General features: G+C 42.4%; 2 protein-coding genes and 1 long non-coding RNA gene across 7 annotated transcripts in view; 1 reads left to right on the top strand and 2 right to left on the bottom strand.

The window, feature by feature from the left end:
• The window catches only part of TNFAIP8 (TNF alpha induced protein 8), a 100,004-nt gene extending 97,363 nt beyond the window's left edge, over window positions 1-2,641 (bottom strand). The window contains exon 1 of the mRNA XM_037901598.2: window positions 2,242-2,641. Coding sequence (XP_037757526.1) covers window position 2,242 — 1 coding nt within the window. The 5' untranslated portion in view covers window positions 2,243-2,641. The remainder of the gene's footprint in view (window positions 1-2,241) is intronic.
• Window positions 2,642-2,653: 12 nt separating this feature from the next.
• Window positions 2,654-23,718, top strand: LOC119566536. 4 transcript variants are annotated; one of them, XR_006290897.1, is made up of 7 exons: window positions 2,823-3,005; window positions 8,262-8,318; window positions 10,796-10,894; window positions 18,897-19,541; window positions 20,842-20,969; window positions 21,225-21,307; window positions 23,374-23,718. It is a non-coding gene; the product is annotated as an uncharacterized LOC119566536 (long non-coding RNA). The 4 variants fall into 4 exon arrangements; XR_006290898.1 differs by lacking the exons at window positions 2,823-3,005; window positions 8,262-8,318 and adding an exon at window positions 2,654-2,795; XR_006290896.1 differs by lacking the exon at window positions 2,823-3,005 and having other exon boundaries at window positions 8,090-8,318.
• The window catches only part of DMXL1 (Dmx like 1), a 142,659-nt gene continuing 133,542 nt past the window's right edge, over window positions 16,420-25,536 (bottom strand). For both annotated transcript variants that reach the window (XM_037901597.2, XM_037901595.2), the window contains 2 exons: window positions 19,412-19,629; window positions 16,420-19,032 (listed from right to left, as the gene is read on the bottom strand). In XM_037901597.2, coding sequence (XP_037757525.1) covers window positions 18,808-19,032; window positions 19,412-19,629 — 443 coding nt within the window. In that variant the 3' untranslated portion in view covers window positions 16,420-18,807. The remainder of the gene's footprint in view (window positions 19,033-19,411; window positions 19,630-25,536) is intronic.

Raw genomic sequence — 25,536 nt, 5'->3', positions numbered from 1 at the left:
TTTTCTTTCTATATACCAGATTAGTCAGTTTTTTTCATTGAGCAAACAATTTGTATGCAGTTTCTGTAGGCTGTTAAGTATAGTATTTCAGAATGTGCATGCAACATTAGGTAAAGCAAAACTTTTATACAGACTGAAATACCACTTAGGGTTGTTGTAAAAAAAACAAAACAAAAAAACAACACTATTTGTATTCTTGTATATAATTTCCATCATATACACATAGGCTGTTGGAATTTATGTAAACTTTCACAGTGAAAAATCTGATCATGCAAATGTCTTTAACAACTGTCTAGATAAAGGTCTAAGTTTCCAAATAGAAAAAGCTCCTTAGACTGAATTCCAAAGTGCTCTCCTTAACTCATAGTAAATCAATCATACACTATATATTTTACAAATAGCTATTTCTGCCTCATCTCCCAGGTAGTGTTACTTTCAAAGAGATACATGATAACTCAAGGAGAAGTTATGGGCTGGAATAGGTTGTTTGTTTGTTTTTTTTGGGGGGGGGGCAGAGAGGGGATGTGTTATGGAAGAGATCAACCTAGTCAGAATGATCCCTTCTGGCCTGAAAAATCTGTGGAAAAAAAGCAAGTTACATATGTTAATGGGTGTATTAAGTGTTCTTTTGACAGACAAAAAAGATTTTTTTTCCTGGGGGGGGGGGAGGGGATGGGAGAGGCAGGCAATTTAATTAGTTGTCATTGCAAATTTATTTATAACATTTAAAATTTTATCCTGAGACAATTCTGGCATAATAAAAATCTTCCCAAGCTAAAACCATTGAATTTAAAATAAGCTTTAAACAGTTTTTTATAAGCTTCAGTAAACAAGATTTTATAGCTTTAAAACAATTAAAATACCCACAACTTGTGTATGCTGAATAACACAACCGGTAATTGTATTTTGCTCTAGATTTTTCTAATTCCACCAAAGCTGCTACAGGTGAAAATTTTCAGAGCCCAAATAATAGCACTGCTTATTTACTTCATGTTGGAGCCTCAGTGAGGAAATATTTTTATAGTTAAGAAAACAGCCAAGTGTTTCTAGGTATAAACATGTCAGACTAGAAATCAGCTAAAAAAATAATGTCAACAATTTATTTTGAACCATCATTGCTCCCCAGAGATTCATGGATAACTCCAATGTTAGTCCACCTCAGACTGGTCATGAAATTAGCTCTCTTTTCACCGCTCTTCTGTGAGTAATTTTAAGTCATTCTACATACATATTCTGCCACCTGTCGCTAGCAATTAGTGGGGCAACTTGTTTGAAAAACTGTTTTCAGTCAAAGCACATTTACGGTCAAACATGGGAAACATACATGAATGTTTAGTTCTTACACCCTGGGCATAGTTTTTATGCCAAGTTGGCTGGTTACTACAATATTTGGTCTTTAAGGGGGTTTCTTCCTCAGACCCTAACTACTCCCTTCACATGATTCTAAAGTCAGAGCTAATTCCAGTGGCAGTCATTTCGGTGTACAGGAACCAGCATGATGAAGAGAGGGCTCGGTCTAGCCCATGGAAAGAGCAAACAAATAGACGGGGACAGAGTCCCAAAGGACGAAGGAGAAGAAGCCAGTGGTTGCAGGGCCCCAATCCAACAAGATTCTTGGGCACGAGTCGCCCGTTGACTTTAACAGGCTGACTCGCATGATTATATAGGTTCTTGTGAAGCAAGATCTAGAAGAGCCAGACTTGACTGCTGTGTTTTCTTATTTGCGAATGATCAGATGCCTACCAAGTTAAAGCAGTTCGATTTCCTGGGGAGGGAACTGTGCACAGCGTGTGCAACAAACTGCCCCCAGGCTCCTCACTAGATTTTAGACAAACGAGAAGAGGAGCCAACCCAGGCAGGACAGAAAAGGCGAAATCACCCGGAGAGCGGCTGTATGCCGAGTCGGGCTGCTCTGACTGCACGCAGGGATCGATGCAGGCAGAGCCAGCGCTGCCGGGGCAGCTCGCCGCGTATCCCGCACACGCCCAGCCGCGGGGCAAGACTGCGAGCCCCACGGCACCGCGGAGGCAGGGGCAGAGGGGCACGATGGCTCGCCCAGGCCAGACAGGGGGGCTGGAGCGGAGCCAGTGCCCTGTCCCCGCAGCCCCCTCCCAGCACCGGCAGCGTTAATGGAGCAGCCGATAGCCCCCGCCCGGCCCCAGGGCAGACGGGACTTGGTCCGGGGCGAGCCGGTCAGTCTGTCCACGGGGGTCCCGCGCACGCGGCGGCGGCGGCACTTACTGTGTGCGGGGACAGGGCGCAGCAGCACCGAACCCCGCGGAGGAGGCAGCTCCCTGGGCAGCGCGTGCGACGACTCGAGTCCCGGCTGGGAGCCTGCGGCTGCCACCACCTGGGGGAAACTCCCTGAAACGCTCCGGTCCCCACGCACATGGGCGGGGCCAGAGGCCCGGGGGCGGGCTGAGCGGCGATGGGACGGGGCCGTGTCACTGTCCGTCCGGCCGAGCCAGGTGAGGGTGGGCGCTTCTGTGCGGGGGCGGGGCTTCCCCGCCTAGGCTTTGCGGCGCGGGCGGAGAACGGCCCGGGCAGGGGGGTCTCAGGACCCGTCGAGTTTCAGTGGCCGGTGCGGGTCCCGTGGCCCGCGCCCTATCGCAGGAGCCAGCGGGGACGTCGGGCGGGACAGCCGAGATGAGGTGGCCGGGGAAGTCGGGGCTCGCCGAGGCTCCGGTGCGGACGCGGGCCAGCTCCGGGCGGACCGGACCGGACCGGACAGCAGCTCGTTGCAAAAGGGGAGGGTTGAGATTTGTGTCGTTCGTGTTCTCGCCCGCGCTGCCAAGGTGCCGCAGGGGTTAACGTCTGCCGGGGGGCGGGGGGGCTGGAGCGGGCGAAGGAGGCCAGTGGGGGTGGGGCTGGGCGACCTCCTGAGCTGCCATCGCCCGGGCTTTCCCGCTGCCCCGCCAAAGCGCTTCTCTCTCTCCCCCGCAATGCTGCGCGGCTCTGACCCTGCCGCGGGCTGTGACCTCTGCCGGGAAGGCCCGGGAGCGGAGGTGAGCGTGTAGGAGACACGACCGCATACCTCTGAACGCTGGGTGGGAAATGAAAGAGAGGGGCCCGCGAGGTCGCGCACGGCGGGGAGGCATTAACTTTGTCCAAGAATCTATGATTTTTCCCTTGTTTTTGAGCAAAAGGCAGGAGCGAGCGTGCTGGACTGTAGCGAGGTGGAAAGGAAGAGCTTCCTCGGAAACTCTCACCCTTCAGCTAGCTGCCCCGCTAGCTCTCCTTGCCTCAGAGCTGATATGCCTACACCAGTATCCTCAGTACTTTACCGTCCACAGTCCCTCTCAAGTGAGCTTGCAAAGCCGTAATAGTGCTCAGCAGAGCCAGTGTGCATCCTTACAGCTGTGGTCTATATTTTGTGAATGTCATTACATTTATTAAAAGTTACAATTCAGTGGAAGTCTGTCCTGTGCTTCATCTCTTCACTTCTTCTGTCCTTGCAAGAATTCCAAATGACCCTCCCAGGACCAGTATGAAAATAGGATATTAAAAGAATAGCAGGTGACACTGGTTTGTGGCGCAGTTATGCTGAGCTGTGACCAGAGTTTTCCTCCAGGTTTCTATGAGGCTTCTGGTTTCCCTCAAACATCGTTGTAATACTACCACTGAAAAGAACTGTATTCACATGTTCATTACACACCATTTGTTCCACATTCAGTAGAGAATTACACAAGCAAAAACAAAAAATTAGCTCTGAGGAGGGCACTGAATACAGCATCAGGTGACTATAAAACAGGGATTTTGAAATTTTACAAATATTTTTAGATTTTTTTAAAAAAACAATTCTTTTGTCCTCTCCACCTATGCACTCACTTGTAGCTGTCAGGTTTGATTGATCTGACTGCTGTATAGGTTCCCATTCCTTTAATTTTGAACAGCTTTAACAAAAACAATTTTCCTACTAAAGATATGGGGTGAAACTGAGTCAGCTGGATATGAGTTTATAAAGAATGTTGGTTAACAAGCAAAGCTACTAACTTGAGAAACAGGTTCTAAAGGTGTTCAGAGTAAATACACATTAAATTTCTGAAGATGAACATGAATTGTATTTATCCTTATAAATTAAATTGAGGGGAAAATACAAGGCGTGTTTTCTAGCGTGAGGTGTTCATGGAGCTATATTTGGTATCCTTAAGGTCATGAGTTATAGGTTAACCTTGTAATTTGGTTGTAAGTCTAGGGGAAATTCCCTTTAGAATTAGATATGAAATCACCTCAGTACATAGTAAGTGAGTCCATTGTCCAAATTATACTGATATATCTATGCATAACTTAAACCATTTAACTGGCATCACTGAAATGAAAACTCCTGAGGTATTAAAACACTATTTTAAATGTTGATTGTATTTCTAAAATAAATAACTGGACTAGTGGAAATATGGCCAGGCTGCAGTTCATTTTAGAAGTTGTGCTGTTACTAAAGAATTACTACTTTAGATTAGAAGAAGCTATAGTGCTCTTCTTTAAAACACTAAAATATCCTATTTGAAGAGGAAATAATTAAAACAAAGCAGGAGTTCATGTGAAAAACATAATTTCCCTTCCCCCATGCTCCATTTCAAACTCCATGCTCCAGGGCCCGTCTCAAGGGCCTTTGACCTGTCCTTTGGTCCATTCCCACCCTGCCATCCCACATATATGTTCTTCCAGCTCCTAGCAGCATTGTGAGAGAGGGAGTTTCTTGCTTCTCCCTGAGGCTTTAGTGGTCAGGGTTTGGTGTTTTCAATGCCTCTGCTTAGTTTTGATTCCTGATCAGGGAAACCTCTTGCCTGGGTGCCTTTACCAGGGCTGATCCCTGAAGTCTGGCTTCTTCATGGACCTGGTGTTTTGAATGTAGTGGATTTCAGTAACTTGTTTTTCCCTTTCAACTATGTCATGTTTTTCTTCTTCATTCCTCTTTTCCCATCATCACTTTTTCAAACTCCGTTCTCTAGGGCCTGGTCTCAGTGTGCTCTTAAGCTTTGCTTTTGCCCATCCCACATATGCCTCCACGTTGTATCAATATTGTGTGGAGAAAAATTCTGACTCCTTCTTCCTGGTTGTCAAGTGGTCAGGGTTTGGTGTGTCGTTGCCATGGCCCAGGTTCGATTCTGGGTCGGGTAAGGTTTTCCTTTTGCTGTCCTTCCTGAGGAGTAGTGAGGGTGAGTATGTACAGCAAGAATAGGGGGGAGGTGGCCAGCTGCAGGGTGCCAAGTGAGCTGCTTCTGCCCATATGAAGTTGATGTTACAAGCTGTCAGGGTGGATAAAAATCAATAATTTTTAAAAATTAAATCAGATTTTTTGGATAAAATATTTTTCGAGGAAAAAACCTATCTAAAGATATCTTTGAGCTAAAATGCATCTTAATTAAAACTATCTCATCATGGAATAGGGATTATAAATTCTAATTCTATAGTATGAGACAATATATTCATGTAATGTTTAAGAGTCTATTGTCAATGAGTTCCAGTAGTTCACGGATTAGGGACCCAATCTTATGGGGTTCCAGGGGCTTCTGTATAGATTATTTAGGTTAATCTTTCTATCTACCCAATGGGACTCAGTGCTCAGTCTAGAAGATGCCATCAGAGATGCTTAGTTTTGCAGTTCTCAAACTGTGGATTTGTGTTGCCAGAGGTAACATGTTTGTTAACAGCAAAAATGTTTTTAAATAAATAAATATATAGAGGTGAGAAATAACAGACCTCAACCCTATTCTCCCTCTGCAAATTTATGTACACAGAGTCTCTAAAAGTGCAAAGTTTCAAAAAGTTCAATGAATAGAAGATTGTTGGGGGCGGAATAGATCTGGACAAGGAGAAGTCTGGAGACAAATGTGAGAAGGGAGGGACAGGCAGTAGAAACAAAAGTGAAACTGTCTGAGCAGCATATTCCAGAAGTCTTGAGGTCTTTCTGAGTGTAGCCTTCATTGATTTGAGATCTACCATACCATTCTCTCACTGGAAGGGAAAACCTATAATGGCAGCAGGCTTTAAACGAGACCCAGTTTAGGAATATTTTAATGAAGTTCCTCTACCTGTGGGTAAGACAGGCATGCGTACAAAATACAAACAGTGCAACAAAGAAATCATAGAATCATAGAATATCAGGGTTGGAAGGGACCCCAGAAGGTCATCTAGTCCAACCCCCTGCTCGAAGCAGGACCAAGTCCCAGTTAAATCATCCCAGCCAGGGCTTTGTCAAGCCTGACCTTAAAAACCTCTAAGGAAGGAGATTCTACCACCTCCCTAGGTAACGCATTCCAGTGTTTCACCACCCTCTTAGTGAAAAAGTTTTTCCTAATATCCAATCTAAACCTCCCCCATTGCAACTTGAGACCATTACTCCTCGTTCTGTCATCTGCTACCATTGAGAACAGTCTAGAGCCATCCTCTTTGGAACCCCCTTTCAGGTAGTTGAAAGCAGCTATCAAATCCCCCCTCATTCTTCTCTTCTGCAGACTAAACAATCCCAGCTCCCTCAGCCTCTCCTCATAAGTCATGTGCTCTAGACCCCTAATCATTTTTGTTGCCCTTCGCTGGACTCTCTCCAATTTATCCACATCCTTCTTGTAGTGTGGGGCCCAAAACTGGACACAGTACTCCAGATGAGGCCTCACCAGTGTCGAATAGAGGGGAACGATCACGTCCCTCGATCTGCTCGCTATGCCCCTACTTATACATCCCAAAATGCCATTGGCCTTCTTGGCAACAAGGGCACACTGCTGACTCATATCCAGCTTCTCGTCCACTGTCACCCCTAGGTCCTTTTCCGCAGAACTGCTGCCTAGCCATTCGGTCCCTAGTCTGTAGCGGTGCATTGGATTCTTCCATCCTAAGTGCAGGACCCTGCACTTATCCTTATTGAACCTCATCAGATTTCTTTTGGCCCAATCCTCCAATTTGTTTAGGTCCTTCTGTATCCTATCCCTCCCCTCCAGCGTATCTACCACTCCTCCCAGTTTAGTATCATCCGCAAATTTGCTGAGAGTGCAATCCACACCATCCTCCAGATCATTTATGAAGATATTGAACAAAACCGGCCCCAGGACCGACCCCTGGGGCACTCCACTTGACACCGGCTGCCAACTAGACATGGAGCCATTGATCACTACCCGTTGAGCCCGACAATCTAGCCAGCTTTCTACCCACCTTATAGTGCATTCATCCAGCCCATACTTCCTTAACTTGCTGACAAGAATACTATGGGAGACCGTGTCAAAAGCTTTGCTAAAGTCAAGAAACAATACATCCACTGCTTTCCCTTCATCCACAGAACCAGTAATCTCATCATAAAAGGCGATTAGATTAGTCAGGCATGACCTTCCCTTGGTGAATCCATGCTGACTGTTCCTGATCACTTTCCTCTCATGTAAGTGCTTCAGGATTGATTCTTTGAGGACCTGCTCCATGATTTTTCCAGGGACTGAGGTGAGGCTGACTGGCCTGTAGTTCCCAGGATCCTCCTTCTTCCCTTTTTTAAAGATGGGCACTACATTAGCCTTTTTCCAGTCATCCGGGACTTCCCCCGTTCGCCACGAGTTTTCAAAGATAATGGCCAAGGGCTCTGCAATCACAGCCGCCAATTCCTTCAGCACTCTCGGATGCAACTCGTCCGGCCCCATGGACTTGTGCACGTCCAGCTTTTCTAAATAGTCCCTAACCACCTCTATCTCCACAGAGGGCTGGCCATCTCTTCCCCATTTTGTGATGCCCAGCGCAGCAGTCTGGGAGCTGACCTTGTTAGTGAAAACAGAGGCAAAAAAAGCATTGAGTACATTAGCTTTTTCCACATCCTCTGTCACTAGGTTGCCTCCCTCATTCAGTAAGGGGCCCACACTTTCCTTGGCTTTCTTCTTGTTGCCAACATACCTGAAGAAACCCTTCTTGTTACTCTTGACATCTCTTGCTAGCTGCAGCTCCAGGTGCGATTTGGCCCTCCTGATATCTTTCCTACATGCCTGAGCAATATTTTTATACTCTTCCCTGGTCATATGTCCAACCTTCCACTTCTTGTAAGCTTCTTTTTTATGTTTAAGATCCGCTAGGATTTCACCATTAAGCCAAGCTGGTCGCCTGCCATATTTACTATTCTTTCGACTCATCGGGATGGTTTGTCCCTGTAATCTCAACAGGGGTTCCTTGAAATACAGCCAGCTCTCCTGGACTCCCTTCCCCTTCATGTTAGTCCCCCAGGGGATCCTGGCCATCTGTGCAAGGCCTGGATGCCCAAATGAAGCAACATCATGAGAAGTGTTCCTCCTCAGGAGGAAGCAGTGTTGAAGATGATGAGAGGAACATGTCTGAACATGCAAGATCTTCAGGTTGGTAAACTTTTTTATTTCATACTTCTTTCCTAAGGATTGCCTGTCTTCCTTCTGAACTATTCTTGAATTCTCATGTTTGAGCAAAAAATATAGTTGTTACTCTATGGTACTATCATTTTAGATGCACTTGTGATAAAAAATAAATAGCTGAAATAGGCAGATCTTCTTTTTACAATTTCACCTTTAAAGTAGTACTGAGTGTCAGTGAATGCAATGAGTAATACTCAGTGAGCAGTATGGTAATAATAATTAAATAACTGCATTGACTTATTTTGTTTAGGAGAATCCCTCCTCAACATACAGAATTCTGAAGACTATCCACCTTCAAGATCACCATCATTTTCTATAGTTTCAGAGTTGTCTGCCACTGATAGTGTTTCAGTCACATCACATATGTCACATAGCCTCAGTATAACACCCGTAACAAAAAGGAATAAAAAAAAATAGATAAATTTGTGATAAGAACCAGCAGATTACATAAAGAGGTAATTGATGAAAAAATTGCCTGGTTTGTTTATGCAACAAACTCTCCTTTCTGTATGATTGAGAATCCACACTTCATTAACATGGTTCAGTCATTAAGACCAGGATATAGTTCACCCAACAGAGCAGATGTCACAGGCAAATTTCTGGATAAAGTGTATGAAAAAGAAACTGAGTAGTGTGCAGAAGGTCTAGAGGGTAAAATTTTAACCTGAGTCTTGATGGGTGGAGCAATGTCCACAATGATCCTGTTGTATGTGCTTGTGTGACAACAGAAGAAGGGAATGTCTTCCTTACAGAAACAACTGATACATCAGGAAATGCACACACAGCAGAATACTTACAAGAAGCAGCAGTAAATGCTATAACAAACTGGGAAAAAAATGCAAATGTCTAGTATGCAGCTTGGTCACAGACAATGCTGCAAATGTATCCAAGATGAGAAGAAATTATTTAGAAGAGAGTGAAGAGAGTCCCAAGCTAATAACATATGGTTGCAGTGCTTCCGTAACAACCACTTTGCAGCAGCTGCTCTGAAAAAAGTGGGAGGAACCATGCTAATTCTCCCACAAGATGTGCGATGGAACTCAGTAGTGGACTGTTTTGAGCACTATATCGAGAACTGGCCTAATCTGATGACAGTTTGTGAACAAAATCGTGAAAAAATAGATGTCACTGTCACAGCTAAAGTTCTCAACATTGGGCTTAAGAGAAATGTTGAACACATGCTGAAGCCTATTTCTGTAGCCTTGAACAAAATGCAGGGAAATAGCTGTTTTAGTGCCGACGCTGTTTAAATTTGGAAGGAACTGAGTGAGATCTTAAAAAGAGAAATATGCAATGACAGAGGTAAATTACAAGCATTAAAAAAAGAATGGGACAAGCACTATCTCCAGGTCATTTTCTTGCAAATATTCTCAATGCTCGGTACCAGGGTCAAACCCTTAACTGCTGAAGAAGAGGAGTTGGTTATGATATGGACATCCAGCAATCATCTCTCCATAATGTCAACTATAATAGGGTGAACCATTCAAGAAATATGTTTGCTGATGATGTTTTAAAGAAAGTCACACCAGTGAACTGGTGGAAGTCACTTAAGCACTTGGATTCAGAGACTGTTGAAGTGATAATCTCACTTTTAACAGCAGTAGCTTCTGCCGGTGTAGAAAGAATATTTTCTTCCTTTGGACTAATTATGCTAAATTGAGAAATCATTTGGGATCTGAAAAAAGCAGGAAAGCTTGTTTTTCTTTTCCAGATTATGAACAAACACGAAAATGAAGGTGAAGACGACTGAGTTAGCTGCGGAAGCCAATATTTTAAGTTTCTCATGTTGACCTGGCTGACATAGTCGATTTAATTTTTGTGGTTTTTTTTTTAAATTTAACTTTTAGTTAAAAACAATTTTAACAAAAATAAACCTGACTGTAAAAAACTTGAATGATTAACTAAATTCAAAAATTCATGTGCTTGTTTTGTTAAAATTTTATATGTTTGCTGTTGAAGAAAAAATCTAGAATACATAACGTTGTTGTTTTAGTTAACTAAAACAATTTAAATGTGTGTCTGGTGATGTTCTCCTCCTAATACAGCATGGCAAGAAAATCCTCCAAATATTAATGATTAACCTGTTGAACTGGAGAGAGTTCACCTCCCAATGACTTCATAAATATCTGCTTCAATTACCTTTGGTAAATGAAATAACCAAACAACCATTCATTTTCTGAGATAGCTATAAAACTAATCTGAAAAGTTTTCAAAATAAATCACTTTAAAAATGTATAGTGTGTACCTTCTAAAAATGAAATCTACATCTATCTCTGAATTGTGAAGAATATGTATTTAAAGTTATAACAACCAACAAGAATGCACTTTTATGTAGAAATCCATGATTAAATAGTCTTCCTAACTAGTGATTTAAATCATGAATTAAATCAATTTGATTTAAATCAAATCCACCCTGCAAGCTGTTCTTTTATTTTGTTTTGCAGCTGAACTGAACTGTGCTGTCAGGTACCAGTGACCTCGAGGTGGCAATGCCTGGCACCTTCTGACAGAACCTTCTTAGTTCTATGCTCAGAAAAGGCAAGGTGAGTCTTTCGCCATGGCCCTTTCTCCTTCAGACTTTCCCCTACAGCGTTTTGCTTCACATATGAGTAGTTGCGCAAGCAAAACCCATGGTTCTTCCCTGATGGTCAAGTGGTGAGCGTTTGGTGGCCATGGGCTCTATTCATGGTCAAGGACCCTGCTTTGGTGCTTCTGCCAGGACTGATCTATGGAGGCTGCTTTCATCCTCAGACAGGTGTTTTGAATGCAGCAAGTTCTAGTGTCTTACCGTAGAATCATAGAACTATGAGGTTAGACGGGATCACATCTCGTCTAACCACCTTCAGAGATATAGAATTTGTTGAGTCTAAACTATCCAAGACAGAAAACTTCCAGTGAAGGAGCTTCCACAAACTCTTGTTTTTCCCTTTCAGGTCTCTTTTTTTTTTTTCTTCTTCTTCGTTATTCCATATCCCATGCACCCTCTTTCAGACTCCAACCTCCAGGGCCTGGTCTTGATGGGCTCCTGACCTATCCTGTGGCCAGTCCCTGTCTTGCCATCTCACTTATATGGTACTCCAGCTTGTGTCAGCATTGTGCAGATGGGGAGTTTCTTGCCTCTTATCACTGGTCAGAATTTGGTGCTCTCATTGCCATGGACTGGGTTCGATTCTCAGTCATGGAAGGCTTTCCCATTGTCCCTCTTCCTCAGGGATGGTAGGGTTGGTTATGTGCAGCAAGGATAGTGGGGAGTGGCCAACTGCAGGGTAGCCAGGGGGTTGTGTCTGCATACAGGACAGCAATGCCACAAGCTGTCCTTGTGTTTCACCCTGTAGCTGAATTGTGCCATGCTGTCAGGTGCCAGTGGCCCTCAAAATGGCAGTACCTAGTGCCTTTCAGTAGAGCCTCCTCAGCGCAGTTGGCAGTCAGTTTCATAATTTGAAGGTCCTGAGTTTGATCCCCAGAGATGGCAGAGCGAGTCTTTTGTTATGGTCCTTCCACGTGTTGTCGCTCCCTCCCTCATGGTTGCTGGAGTGCAGGCTTTCCCCTACTGCATTTCGCTTAATGGGGGCCCAGGCGTATGAGCAGCTGCTGTAGCGAAGCCCGTGGTTTCTCCCTGGTAGTCTAGGCCAGCGGTTCTCAAATTTTATTGCACTGCATCCCCATTCTGACAAGAAAAATTATGACCCCAGTGCCCTATGTTACTCAGAATAGTTAGTATTTTAAATAAAAAATGCATTACAAGGCTGTATCTACAAAAGGTAGCCATGAAATACTTTAATTCACAATATAATAGCAAGACAATCTTTCTGTCCAACAGTAAAAAATAAAAATAAATATGTACGTAATGGGAAGGGTGAGCTTGTATTGATGAACAGAGATCCTTGAAGCAGGGCTCTGTGTGGCTGAGGTAAAGATGGAGGTCATCTTCAACAGTGAGATGGAACCTGTATTTGATTTTTCAGTCAAGTCAGTGCTGACAAGCCAGCTTTACACACGTAGGTGGATGAAATGGCATGAGTGCTTTCAAAGGTACAGATGACAGGTGTGGTTAGTCTCCTTGCACAGAAATCCAGAATTTAGCAATAGATTGCCCAGAAATTCTCAGCATCTATGTCTCATCACAGGAAAGGTCCATTAATGTTTGTCACTGTAAGTGACATAACAGCACTTAAAGTCATTTCTGCATTAAAGGGATTTCTAATCCATGCCTCTGTTTTCCGATCCTTTTCATGGAAGTACTCTCAAAACTGCAGTTTAAGGCTTTCCAGGAGGCTAATGATAATGGATTTGTTGCACAAGTCATGCATTGGCAAGGCCATTTTCATCCCATTTTCTGCTGCAGAACCCATGTTCTGTTGCAACGGGGGTGGCTTAATAGTTGACACCCTGAAGGTAGGGGAGAGCCTTAATAGTCCACCTCAGGAGGGTAAGTGGTAGACCATGAGGCTAGAGCAAATTTTCCCATCCACTGGTCAGAAGCCAAGAATAGAGCATCTAGGTCAGCCAGAAAGCAACAGCAGGAATGCTCTTCCACACAACTAGTTTAAAAAAAAAAAAACCAACCCACTGTCCCTATCGGGGCAGGGGGAGGAAGCAGATATGTCTGATTTTATCTCCACTGGCCTAGAACCCCAGATCAGGGCACTCTGCCTCCTGACTGGCTCAGAACTGTGTGTGTGGCTCTGCTTCAACTGATCAGAAGCCAGGCAAGCTTGTCAGTTACAGTGCCAGGAGCCCTGTTTCAATTGCAGTGGAACTTTGAATTTCTCCCAAGCACCAAGAAGCCCAGGAAACCTACAGAGGACTCACTAGCATTGCCCCATGGAAGCCTGAATCTACTAGCCATCTGCACAGATGGAGATAAGTTCATAAGCAATCATAGCATTTTATTAACCCCAATCAGCCACAGTGACAGGGTTAGTGATTTGGATTTGTTGCTGTCCACAACACAACTTAGGTATGATGCCTGGTCAGGGAAACCTCTTACCTTGGTGCCTCTGGCAGTGCTGATCCTTAGAGGCTTCTTTGAACGTAGCATACTCTAGTTCAGGGTTTGCCACATCGGGGTTTCCAAACTGTATGAAGGGCCAGGTAGGGGGAAGGCTATGCCTCCCCAAACCGCCTGGCTCCTGCCCCCTCCCTCTTCCCGCCCTCCTCGGAACTCCCAACCTTCCCTGCTCTTTGTCCCCTGACTGCCCCCTCCTGGGACTCCCACCCCTAACTGCCCCCCGGGACCCCACCCCCTATCCAATCCCCCCTGTCCCGACAAGCCCCCGGGACTCCAATGCCTATCCAACCACCCCATCCCTTGACCCCTCTTCCCCCATCCAACCTCCCCCTGCTCCCCAACCTCCCCATCTAACTGCCCCCCGGGACCCCACCCCCTATCCAATCCCCCCTGTCCCGACAAGCCCCCGGGACTCCAATGCCTATCCAACCACCCCATCCCTTGACCCCTCTTCCCCCATCCAACCTCCCCCTGCTCCCCAACCTCCCCATCTAACTGCCCACCGGGACCCCACCCCCTATCCAACCCCCCTGATTGCCCTGACCCCATCCACACCCCTGCCCTCTGACTGCCCTCCCCAGAACCCCTGACCCATCCAACCCCCCCGTCCCCTGGGACTTCCTGCCCCTTATCTAACCTCCTTGCACCATTACCATGCTGCTCAGAGCAGCAGGAGCTCGCAGCCGTGCTGCCCAGCAGGAGCAGTGGGCCAGAGTGCTGGCAGTGCAGCGAGCTGAGGCTGCGGGGGAGGGGCCAGGGGCTAGCCTGCCTGGCCCGGAGTTCAGGAGCTGGGCAGGATCTGGCCTGCAGGCCATAGTTTGCCCACCTGTGCTCTAGTTTCTTGTTTTTCCCTTTCTTTCTTTCTTTGTTCCCGTGCTCCCTTTCAACCTCCCAACTTCCAGGGGCTGTTCTCGATGGGCCTTTGATTTGTCCTCTGGCCTACCCTACCCCCCACTCCCACACACATGTTCCTCCACCTCATGTCAGCATTGTGCAGAGAGGGTGCCTCATGTCTTTTCTCCCTGCTGGTCCAGTGAGCCAGAGGTAACATTGGTATGACATGTTAGATTTCACAGCAGAATTAAGTGGAAATTTTTTTATTCATATGCTAGCAGATAATCAGCAGGGAGTGGAAGAAAGGGTAACAAAGTTGAGAATGTGTTTTTGAAAATCCTTGTTTGCCCCCACACGTGAAATAGGAGTGACAATTTATTCTGTGCGTCTATATTGTCTTTCGGTCATGGTTCTCAAACTGTTCTACATATAAAATCTCTGTGAACTAGATTAGTTTTATAGAAATGGAATCTATGGCTGAGAGGTTGAGCATACCTCAACTGTACTTAATTTTGGACAGAAGGCACTGTAAAGCACGAATTCACAAATGCAGGGGTTGCAAGCTGTCAGCCTCCACCCCAAACCCTGTTTTGCCACCAGCATTTATACTGGTAGTAAATATATCAAGTGTTTTTAATTTATTGCAGGGGGAGGGGTTGCACTCAGAGGCTATGTGAAAGGGGTCACCAGTACAAATGTTTGAGAATCACTGCTGTAAAGTTACCTATACTGCCTAGAAACTTGGTGTCTCCATTTATTGGGTAATTACCTCAGAATTAAAGATTATATAGTTATTTACACAACAGGAATGAATCTCACATGAGTTGAAGTCTCTTGCATCAATGTTATGTCATTTTGGGCATCTTCTGATGTTCTACATTTGGACCTTGGCAGGTTGAAAGGCATGATTGTTGGGGAGGAGGAGAATGGATAGTAGAAAGAAATCAGTGCAGTAACAGACAAAGAGTGTGAAAAGGTGGGAGAGAAAAAAGGCAGATATACAGAATAAAGATAGGTGAGATGCATGGTGGCAATGTACAAGGAAAAAGAAAAATATATTAAAAAAACTGAACAGTTTCTTTAGTTAATATGAGCAAAAGAAAAGCAGTATCAAGTTAAACAAAAATGAATTTTAGGGCAAGAAGAAGAAAGGGAGGAAGAAAATTACATGTTTTTTTTATTTTTTAGAAAGTTATTTGTTCAATGTGCTGAATCTGAGATTTAGAAGTGACCTGGCTATTTCTAGTAAAAATAAAATAGTCTCCTACCCTTTGACCATGCTCCAGCTGTGATTCTGTGCCCTTTGAACACTGTCACCCTCTTTTTTATAAGGATTGACAGGTACAGTATAATTTGCAGTTTCCTTCACACTTAAAATAAGATGGTGGTATATAACATTTCAAATTCAAGGGCACCCCAATATTTGCTGAATATTGTTTTAAGTATTCATTTCCTATGATTAGCAGCTGAGCTTCCTAAAATGTAGAACAAGAAAATCTCTCAAATGCCACATTAATGTATAATAAATACAAATATCCTTCAGACAGCGTCCTTTGCTCTACAGGTATGCAGCTTCAGGTAGCTCCTCATGGTTTTCTATTTTACATGTGACCTTATCTCAGAATGTGAGTAGATAATCAAGAGGGTTTTGGCTTCCAAATCAATTAGAAAGGCAATAGTGCAAAACTAGTTCAGATCATGAAACAGAACTGGATTGGGTAGCAACACAAGGATGTGATCCCATTAAGTACTGCAATTCACAACCTAAATTTAAAAAATTGATCCTACATTTCTGACTTAAAATTGACTGACTTTAAAACCACACCTATATTAACTGTAAATAATGAAACATGACTTTTTTTGCTTCATTTGTGCATGTGACACCGCTTTGTGTACAATTATCTAACTGTAGTTAGTTTCCTGTTCATTAGGTTCCTTACAAAGCCACAAGAGAAAAATTGAAAAAAGTTATTGTAAAAGCACAAAAATTAGCGTGTGTGTGTGTGTGTCAAGACCAGAAGTAGTAACCGAAACTGCTTTTAACTCAATTTTTCATATTGACTAGATTTTAAGTTGACAGTGTTCCTTTTTAAAAGGCACAAATACACCAAAAGACAACTCACTTTGTTACCAACACACAAATTACTTATTGAAATTGTCAGATATCATGAAATGTATGATCTATAAAAAGTAGTTGCAACAATGGCATTCTAAAAGGTTGAGTCTCTGCATGGTCATTTATTTTAAAGATTATGCATCTGGTAAATACATCATGTTTTTACATAATTTAATGTTTATTAGCTTACGATAATTATAAACTTCACTGAAAATACTCATTTGTTCCCAGACATTGCTTTTCTGGTATAAGCACATAGGTTTGCCAAGTAAACTGAAGGAAAAAAGTGCAGTTCTGCTCAGAAAGATGACTAAAGTGACAGTGAAGTTCAACATCTGAATGACTTCTATATCAAATCTGCTCAGTTTACAAGTGAAAGGATGGCTTTCCCAAATTGCCAATGCACTTAACTGAGCTGGGAATCTGAAAAGTTAAATTACATTATTCTGGTTTGCAATTAACAAATTCTGCAAATGAAATTTAGGCCCAAATGGTGAAAATACTTAATTATGCACAGTTGAATAATCTCAGTTAATTCAGTGGGGATGTAAAATTATTTACATGCCTAAGCATTTACAAGATCAGGGTTTTAATTGTGTTAATGCATGAGCCACTGATAGCTATGTGAGCTTTGTGATTCTAACAGGAATAAGTATTACCAATATATTGGTCACTAAGCAGATATAATAATGCACACAGATCTATTGAGTAAGACGGTGCCATTTTAAGCCAGCCACTTCCATTCTGTCACTGTACTTTAAACTTAGTCTCAAGACATGAACAAAATGTTAGTGAAACTTTAATTATTCTTCCCTATATTAAACAGCTGTAACAATTTTGAAATGCTGTCACAGGTTTCTCCATAGGGCAAAAAAAATAATTTGCTGTATTGCACAATTTGTAAATTCAGGTTATGTGCATAAAAACCATCTTAGTGTTCACATGGCAATTTGCTAAACATACATTTAAAACTATAATACAATTTACAAAATTTTTAGACAATTCTACTCTTAAAAGTATCCTGAGAATATTACAAAGTTTATTTTACAAGCCCTTCATTTCTATGCTTTGTTTATCCCCTCAATCGGACAAGTTTATTTTACATGAAATATTGTTCCTTGCTTTGTTGCTGTATTTTACAATGTATCTTAACAAAATAATATACCATTTTCATTTGAGTAACTAATCAGCTTCGTATCTAGTCAAATTATAAATTTCTACATTTTTGGAATAGGTCAGGAAAAGTAACAAAAATGATTTCAGAAACAGTGTTAGCTTGTTAAAAAAGATTCAAAGGCTTTGTGCATTTTTAATATTTTGGTCAGGTATTTAGGTTATGCTATTTTACATTTTGGCAAAAAAGAAAAATCCCCAATATCTTCAATACATTTCTTTGATTTTTTTAATATAATTTGTAAATCTACAGTATATTTTATACAACTAAGGTCAAGTACTTCGCTCTTGTATTTTTATTTGCTTTTTTCTTTTTAAAGGTGCTTAGAAAGATAGACAAGTACTGGAAACAAATTCAGCATCTTTTGGCTAAATACAAAAGTCTCACTGGAAAAAATGTAAAATATTTAAGTTGCTTCCTCTCTTTACAGTTACTTAAATAAATACCCTTTATCTAAAGATAAATTCTAATTTCTTATCCTATACACACCTGTCTGTAGTTTGTCTAGTCAAGATTAAAGCTTCACACATGTAATCTTTATACAGTTTTATTAGGAAGATATCCATGTATTTGCATATTTTGAAAAGGGGGAGTTCAGGGTTAAAAATATAGGCTTTTTTAAAGGTAAGACTGCCATTCTGCTGACAGTGTTTCAAGCTATAGCATAGAAAACCCAAGTTATGGAATATCCTTCAGTTTCTTATACCTTGGTGAGAGAAAAAGGGCTCGGGTGAGTTGCGGAGGTAACCAGCTTGGATTCCACAAATGGGAGGGTGATGGTAGATCATCATATCAGCATCCCATGGGCCAGTTCCTTCTATGGCATAAGCATCTGCTTCAGAGGCGGAGATTTGCTTATTTTCTAGACGGGCAAATACTTATTCATGGCTGCCAAAGAGTAAAAGTTTGTAGGGAGACAGTTGTCAGAGTAAAGGGGTATCGTGCTATAAGGTTTCCATCTGGACCTGGCCTGGGAGAAGGCTAAGTGTTCATTGTGAGAAAAGCTCTGAACAGAGAGGTTACCACAAAAGGGGGGAAAAAAAAAATTTCAGCAACATATTGTGTGCGCACATACATTATAAATATATATAATATATATTTTACAGAGTCATCTATGATTCCTACATTAGGCAATATAATCCAGATCTGAAGGACTTTGTTAATCTTTAAGGCATCACGGACTTAAGCTCCAGGAAATAAATATGAACACAGGAAAGCAAAAATCTTTGTGGCACCAATTGTAAAAATATCATTGGTACATGACATTTGTTGGCATTTCCATGAAAAATATCAGAAAAGTTACACGCAGTATTGACAAATATCAGAGCATAAATTTCACTTCATTTTTCAACACTTCATTTACTGGGCTAAATTGATCAGGCAGGATTCTCATTTTTACTGTTCCATCAGCTCCACAGGAGAATATGTGATTTGCTGGTCCTGTCTCAATCTGCATGACCCCTGTCCCAATGTTTCTGAAGATTGACTGTCGAGCATGCTCATTGATGAAAGTGTGAAGAAGATTAAAGGTAGATAAACTCCATACCTGAAAATTATTAAAACAAATAATCAGTAATGTTTATGCTTTCTCAACTCACTGAAAATCATTAATGAAAACTCAGACCACCTAGCTTGATCAGATGTTTTTCATCTTTTTGACAGTAACGGCACATTCATACTTGGTCTTCATTTTCAATCACTAATATTCTGATAAATATTTAACTATAAAAATGCCATTAAGGTAACATCAAGGTTGCACAGTTAAACACTGAAGTCAGGAAGTGCAAAAGTTAAGACCTACTGAATGATCCATTTCCCTGGCAATGAAAAATTCTAGTTGAGTATTTTTAAAGAGGGATTAGAATTTTGCAAATACTTAGTATGAAAAAATTATACAATGCCTTGTCCCACCAAATTAAAGTTACCTTTATATTGCCTTCTGCAGATCCTGTAACAAAGTATTCTTCTGCAGGATCCACAGCAATTGCTTTAACTGGAGAATCATGACTCTGGAATAGCTGTCGTTGTTGCTTTTGGCGAAGATCAAGTATACAAGTAAAGCCTTTTCTGCCTCCTGATATTAAAAGCTGATGTTTTGGAGCATATGCTAGCACAGTTGCCCCACTATCATGGCAGATAAAAGCTAAAATACAAAACAAAGGACGTTAGAGAACATAATACATTAGCTTTAGCCTCCTCTTCAGCACTAATGGTTTAACACAATAGCAACAGGAACAGGTTACTGAATGAGATGGAGTAGTGATCTGATCTGGCATAGCAATTCCTATCTATGATAGCGGCCAGTTACAGATACTTCTAAGAAAGTCACAAGAAACCCTGCAGTACACAGTTAAGAAATAACCTGCCCACAGGGAACGTTTCTCTTACCCCTTCTAGTTATAGGTTGTCTTATGTCCTGAAGCATGAGGGTTTCCTCTTTCCCCAAAAAACTTTTTAATCCTTGCTAGTGTAATGCTAGATGATATCCATATAAATGTCTAATCTTTCTTTCAATCCTGTTAAACTTAGTCTCAATGATATCTTGTGACAATGAGTTCTACAGATTACTTGTGCACTGTTAAACATATTTCCTTTAATTATTTTAAATCTGCTGCCTTTGTTTCCTTGAATGTTGTTCCTGTTCTTTCGTAACCAGAATTGGTAAACAAGAGGTGCTTGAACCTTATCAGGACTGCAGTCGGAGAAGGAAAATGACAGTAATCAGTAGAGCTGGCCAAAACTCTTGAGCGTCTGTTTCATGGACTGAAACCAAGTTTTCCAAAATTTCCAGCAGACTGGAAATTCTGAACAATTTCATTTCAGAAACACCAAAACATGCTGTTTCTGAAAAAAAATATGCTCCCCAGATTCCCTGGCAGCTGCTGAAAGAAACTGACATGATTCTTGTCAGATCTGCTGCAGCCCACCACTGAATAGCATTAATGAAACTGACCAGTGAAAATGTACCCCCCCCCCCCCCCATAAAAAAAAATTCCTTATCTGGTACAGTAACTAACTGGAATTCTTCGAGATCGTGTGGTTCCTGTATGTAGTCCACTGTGGATGTGTTGTGTTCTGTGCACTGGATACTGGAACATTTTTGCTAGCAGCTTCAATTGGCCCACGCCTGTGCCCTCCTCCTCATGCTCCAAACTAAAATCATAAAGGGGAGGCATGGACCCGACCACCCTCTCCAGTTCCTTTTCTATTACTAAAGGATCAGAAGCAGAGGGGAAGGAGAGCATCACAGCGAAACACAGATGAGGAACACACACCTTGAACAACTCCAGTTACTGTACAAAGTAACTAACTTCTCTTTCTTCAAATGATGGTCTATATGTGTTTTCCACGGTAGGTGACAAACAATATTCATTGAAGAGGAGGAGGATGGAGGACCTCTGTGGTACCGATGACCGGAGAATTACTATGCCAAAAGATGAGTCAGCTGCCAAAGCTTGCACCAGGACATAGCATCTTGTAAAGGTATGAACGGAAGCCCATGTTGCTGCTTTACAAATTTCAGTGAGAGGAACATCACAGTGAGACTACTAAAGCAGCCTTGGCACTAGTTGAGTAGGCTCTCTCACACCTTATGGAAGGGAGTGTCTGTTAATTTGTAACACAACAGAATGCAGTGCAGCCTGAAATCCACTTTGACGAACAGAATATTTAGCCTTTTATCAGGTCAGCAAAGGATATAAAAAGTCTATTTCCTGAAATATTTTTTTCTTTTTGTAGGTAGAACACCAGAGCCTGATGGACAACTAGAGAATTAAGTCTCCAGTCCTCCCCGGTAACATACAGCTTTGGAAAGATGACAGGTAACTGAATTGTTTGATTCAGACAGAAATCTGAGATTACTCTTGGAATAAATTGAGGGTGAAGTCAAAGAAACTTTGTGTTTATGGAATACTGTACGGTGGATCAGCCATATGGGCTCCCAGCTCTCATCCTTTTCTTGCTGAGGTGATGGCCAGCAGAAAAGCAGTCTTCACAGACGTGGGTCAAAGAGCACAAGGCCAGGAGTTCAAACAGATGCCTTAATGCTGAGAGGATCAGGCTGAGATCCTGTGATGGAATAGGCCTTTCAGGAAATAGTCATCCCAGGATGGGTGAAAAAGGAGTGGTTATCATTTGGAGGATGACTGGCACTGACAGCTGCTAAGTGTACCCAGAGGAAGCTAAAGGAAAGACCTAAGTCTTTAAGGAAAGAAGATATTCCAATAAGTTATGGATCTCAGAATCCTCAGGGTTACCTGGCAATGCTGACACCAGACAGAAAACCTTTTCTACTTAACTAAGTAGCACTTTCTAGTGGAATCCTTTGTTCTATTGTTAAGGATGGCCTGAATTGCTTTCAAACATGTCCTTTTTAGGTTCAGCGCCCACCCAAATGCCAGGCTATCAGGTGGAGGAAAGCCTGACTGGGGTGCCTGACCTTGCTCCCTATGCTGGGTCAATAGGTCAGGCAATAGGTCAAGGGAGAATTGGATACTGATGAATGGCATGCAGACATTGAAGGATGTTGGGGAACCAGAATAGCCTGGGCAATCAGGAGGACCACTGATCCATCTTGCTTGATCTTCCTGAGAACCTGAGGCAAAATGGTTGGTTTGAGAGGCATGTGTTAGTTGTCCTGACCAACAAACAAGTAGTACATCTCTCTGGAGCCCTGACTTTAAGCCCCTCAGAACATTAGATTTTGTCTTAAGAGAACAAATAATGCACAAACAGATCAAGACCTAAGCACCTTGCCCCCCCTTTCCCCCCCATTGTTGAAATATGCTCTGCACTATGGAATCATGTTGCTTCCATTTGCAGTCCTCGGGAAAGTGTCTGGTGCAGCTGTCTGCCAATGTGTTGTGTGTCCCTGGAAGATGCACTGCCTACAGCGTGATTTGGTGGTCAACATTGACCAGTTCCAAAGACTGACATCTTCTAGAGAGATGGAGCTCATTCATCCTTGTTTGTTGATGTATGCTTGTCATGTTGTCTGACATCACTTGAATATGTAGCGTTTGTATGAGTGGTAGGAATAGTTTGCAGGCTTAGTAGACTGCATACGTTATTAGGTGGTTTATGTGATCCGAGACTCTTGGGAGTCCACATCCCTTGTGCTGTATACTCAACTAGATGGGTGCCCCACCTTAACAAGGAGGCATCTGTGATTAATGACTTATCCAGTGGGAGGAGAATAAAGGGGACACCCCCCAACCCCCTCCTGTGCACACTTGTTCTCTGTTCTCCTGCAAGGCTAGAGAAGTTTGCACTCTGTGGGAAAGCTAATGATTCCTTATCAGAGCACGACAATACTATTGGTGTAGGAGATGCTTGGGCATTCTTTTTTGTCACTATTATGGTAGATCCCACTCCTGCAGATGGTGCCTATCTCAGAGCACTCTTGCTCTTTGGAACCAGGAGATCGGTACCTTGCCCCTTCTGAGCTTCTGATCCTCCTGCAGCAGGTCATGGAGTCTCATCCAGCTTTGATGGTGTCAAGGAAGAGGCCACCGTGCTTGGAAGTGCGCTTCTCAGTACCTCTGCCTGTTGTACAAGGGGGCCTGCTGAGCCTGGGGCCTCATTGTGCAATCCATAAATAATCTTTGAAGGCATACTCATGGCCTTGGCAAGTTCTGCTGCAGAAGAATCAGCAAATGCTGCCCTTCAAGGGGACATGAGTTTGCACAAGGCAATTGAGGCACTTTAAGTGGTTATCATTGACTGGGAAAGCCTGGGGCAGGAGACATCTTTCTTGAATCTCAGGCTCTTGGGCACAATAGTCACCCTGTATAGGGGCGATACAGGGAGACTTCCACCCATCCCTAAAACTATCCTAACAAAGAACTATTTAGAAAGTAAAAAAAAGACCGTTTACCATTATTTACAGGTAACATGTTAAGGACCATAGAAAATGCTAGGGACACTGAATGGTTCTCTCTGATCATGAGGAGGTAGAAAGGAACTGGAGAAGGCCTGCACTGCCCCTTATGCCCTTAGTTCAGTGCACAAGAAGGAGAAGGTCACAGGCACGGACAAATGGACACTGCTAGCAACACACTTCTAGTCTCAGGCATATGGAGGGCATGTGCACGCACAGCAGAATGCACATCGGGACCATCACTTGAAGTGGAATTCATGCTATGCTAAGTGCCACTTCAGCTGAAGTATAGTTTAAACGGTATAGGATTGGACAGTGTATGAAAATAAAGATGCAGCACATATTTAAAAAAAATATGGCAAGTGTGATCTTTAGAGTTCCAGTTTGAGAAGTAGCTATGTTAACGGGCACCACCTTACTCAGCACATTTGCTCACTGTTCATATTGGGACTGTATAGTTTTGATGGCCTCTATCTCAACAGAAGGGCTCAATCTCCTCAGGGAGAAGCTGGCTCGCGTAGTTAAGAAACATTAAACTAATAGCAAAAGGAGAGGATAAAAAGAGGGAAGATACAAGCATTCAGCAAAACTGAGTTGAGAACAAAGCTAATCAAGGAAGAAAAGGACATGAAGAGGAATTCCTGAATTGCCTATACACCAATGCTCGCAGCCTGGGTAAGACAAACAAAAGGAATTAGAATTGCTCATTTATGAGCACAAATTTCATCTAGTTGCTATTACTGAAACCTGGTGGCCGATTTGCACTATTGGAGTGTTAAAGAGAACAGTTATAACCTATTTAAGAGGGACTGAGTGGGCAAAAGGGAAGTGGGAGTGGCACTCTGTCAAAAATGTCATTACCTGTTTAAGTCACTGATAACTCAGACAAAAATTATCTTGAATGCTAACAGATCAATGTCCTAACAGAAACCATACAAGGTGGGGTATTAGTGTCTGCCACAGACCACCAAATCACACTAGGGAACAAGATGACTGCCTCCTTACACACCTATCCATATAGGAAATAAATGAATTAGATATGGGGAAAAATGCGTGATCACAGGAGACTTCAATCTGAGTGACACATGCTGGAGGTCTCATGCTGCCAGTACTAAAACATCCTTGGAATGTCTAAACATCATAGATGACACCTTCCTACTTCAAAAAATATTACAATCAACACAGGGTGAATTCTTTATTAGATCTTGTCCTAACAGTTTAAGAGAAATTGATCACAGAATTAAAATTAGTGGTAGCTAAGGTACAAGTGATCATGGCACGTGTGATCATATTTATAATGTGCAAACAGAATCAAGTTCAGACCAATGATATATATGCTTGCTGCTTTAATAATCCAGGCCAGTAATATATACATATACACTTGATGCAGAATTTCACAAAGCTGAAACAATTGTGAGCCAAATAGCTGGGAGGAAGAATTTAAAACAGAAAAATTTGAACCATAATTGGGATTAATTTAAAAACACCTTACTAGATGTCCCAAAAGCAACAATCCCATAATTAAGGAAAAAGGCTGTGCTGGTTAAATAGCCAGTCTGGTACAGAGGGGACGTGAAGGCAGCTATAAAAATACATGTATAACAAATGGTAAAAAGTTGATAGTAATTAATATAAATCAGAAGCTTGGAATTGTAGAAAATTGATAAGGGAAGTGAAGGGACACAAGGAGGAATCTATGCCCCGCAGAGTAAGCACAATCAGGAGGAGTTTTTAAAATATTTTAGAAACAAAAAAAATTGGGACAGTGGTATTGGTCCATTACTAGATGGAAATGGTAGAATTATCAATAATAATGCAGAAAAGGCGGAAGTGTTAAATAAATATTTCTGTTCTGTATTTGGGGACAAAACAGATGATATAGTCTCATCATATGTTAACAACACTCTTTCCATTCTACTGGTATCTCTGGAGGATGTTAAACAGAAGCTACTTAGAGCTAGACATTTTTAAATCAGCAGGTCCAAATAACTTGCATCCAAGAGTTTTAAAATAGCTTGGTAAGGAGCTTGCTGGACCGTTAATATTGTTTATCAATAAGTCTTGGAACACTGAGAAGTTTCAGAAGACTGGAAGAAGGCTAATGTGCCAATTTTTAAAAAGGTCAAATGGGATGACCCAGCTAAATATAGGTCTGTCACCCTAAAATTGATC

Source organism: Chelonia mydas, chromosome 5 (genome assembly GCF_015237465.2).
Source record: "Chelonia mydas isolate rCheMyd1 chromosome 5, rCheMyd1.pri.v2, whole genome shotgun sequence".
NCBI classification, from domain to species: domain Eukaryota; kingdom Metazoa; phylum Chordata; order Testudines; family Cheloniidae; genus Chelonia; species Chelonia mydas.
This window is presented reverse-complemented; position numbering and strand designations above follow the sequence as displayed.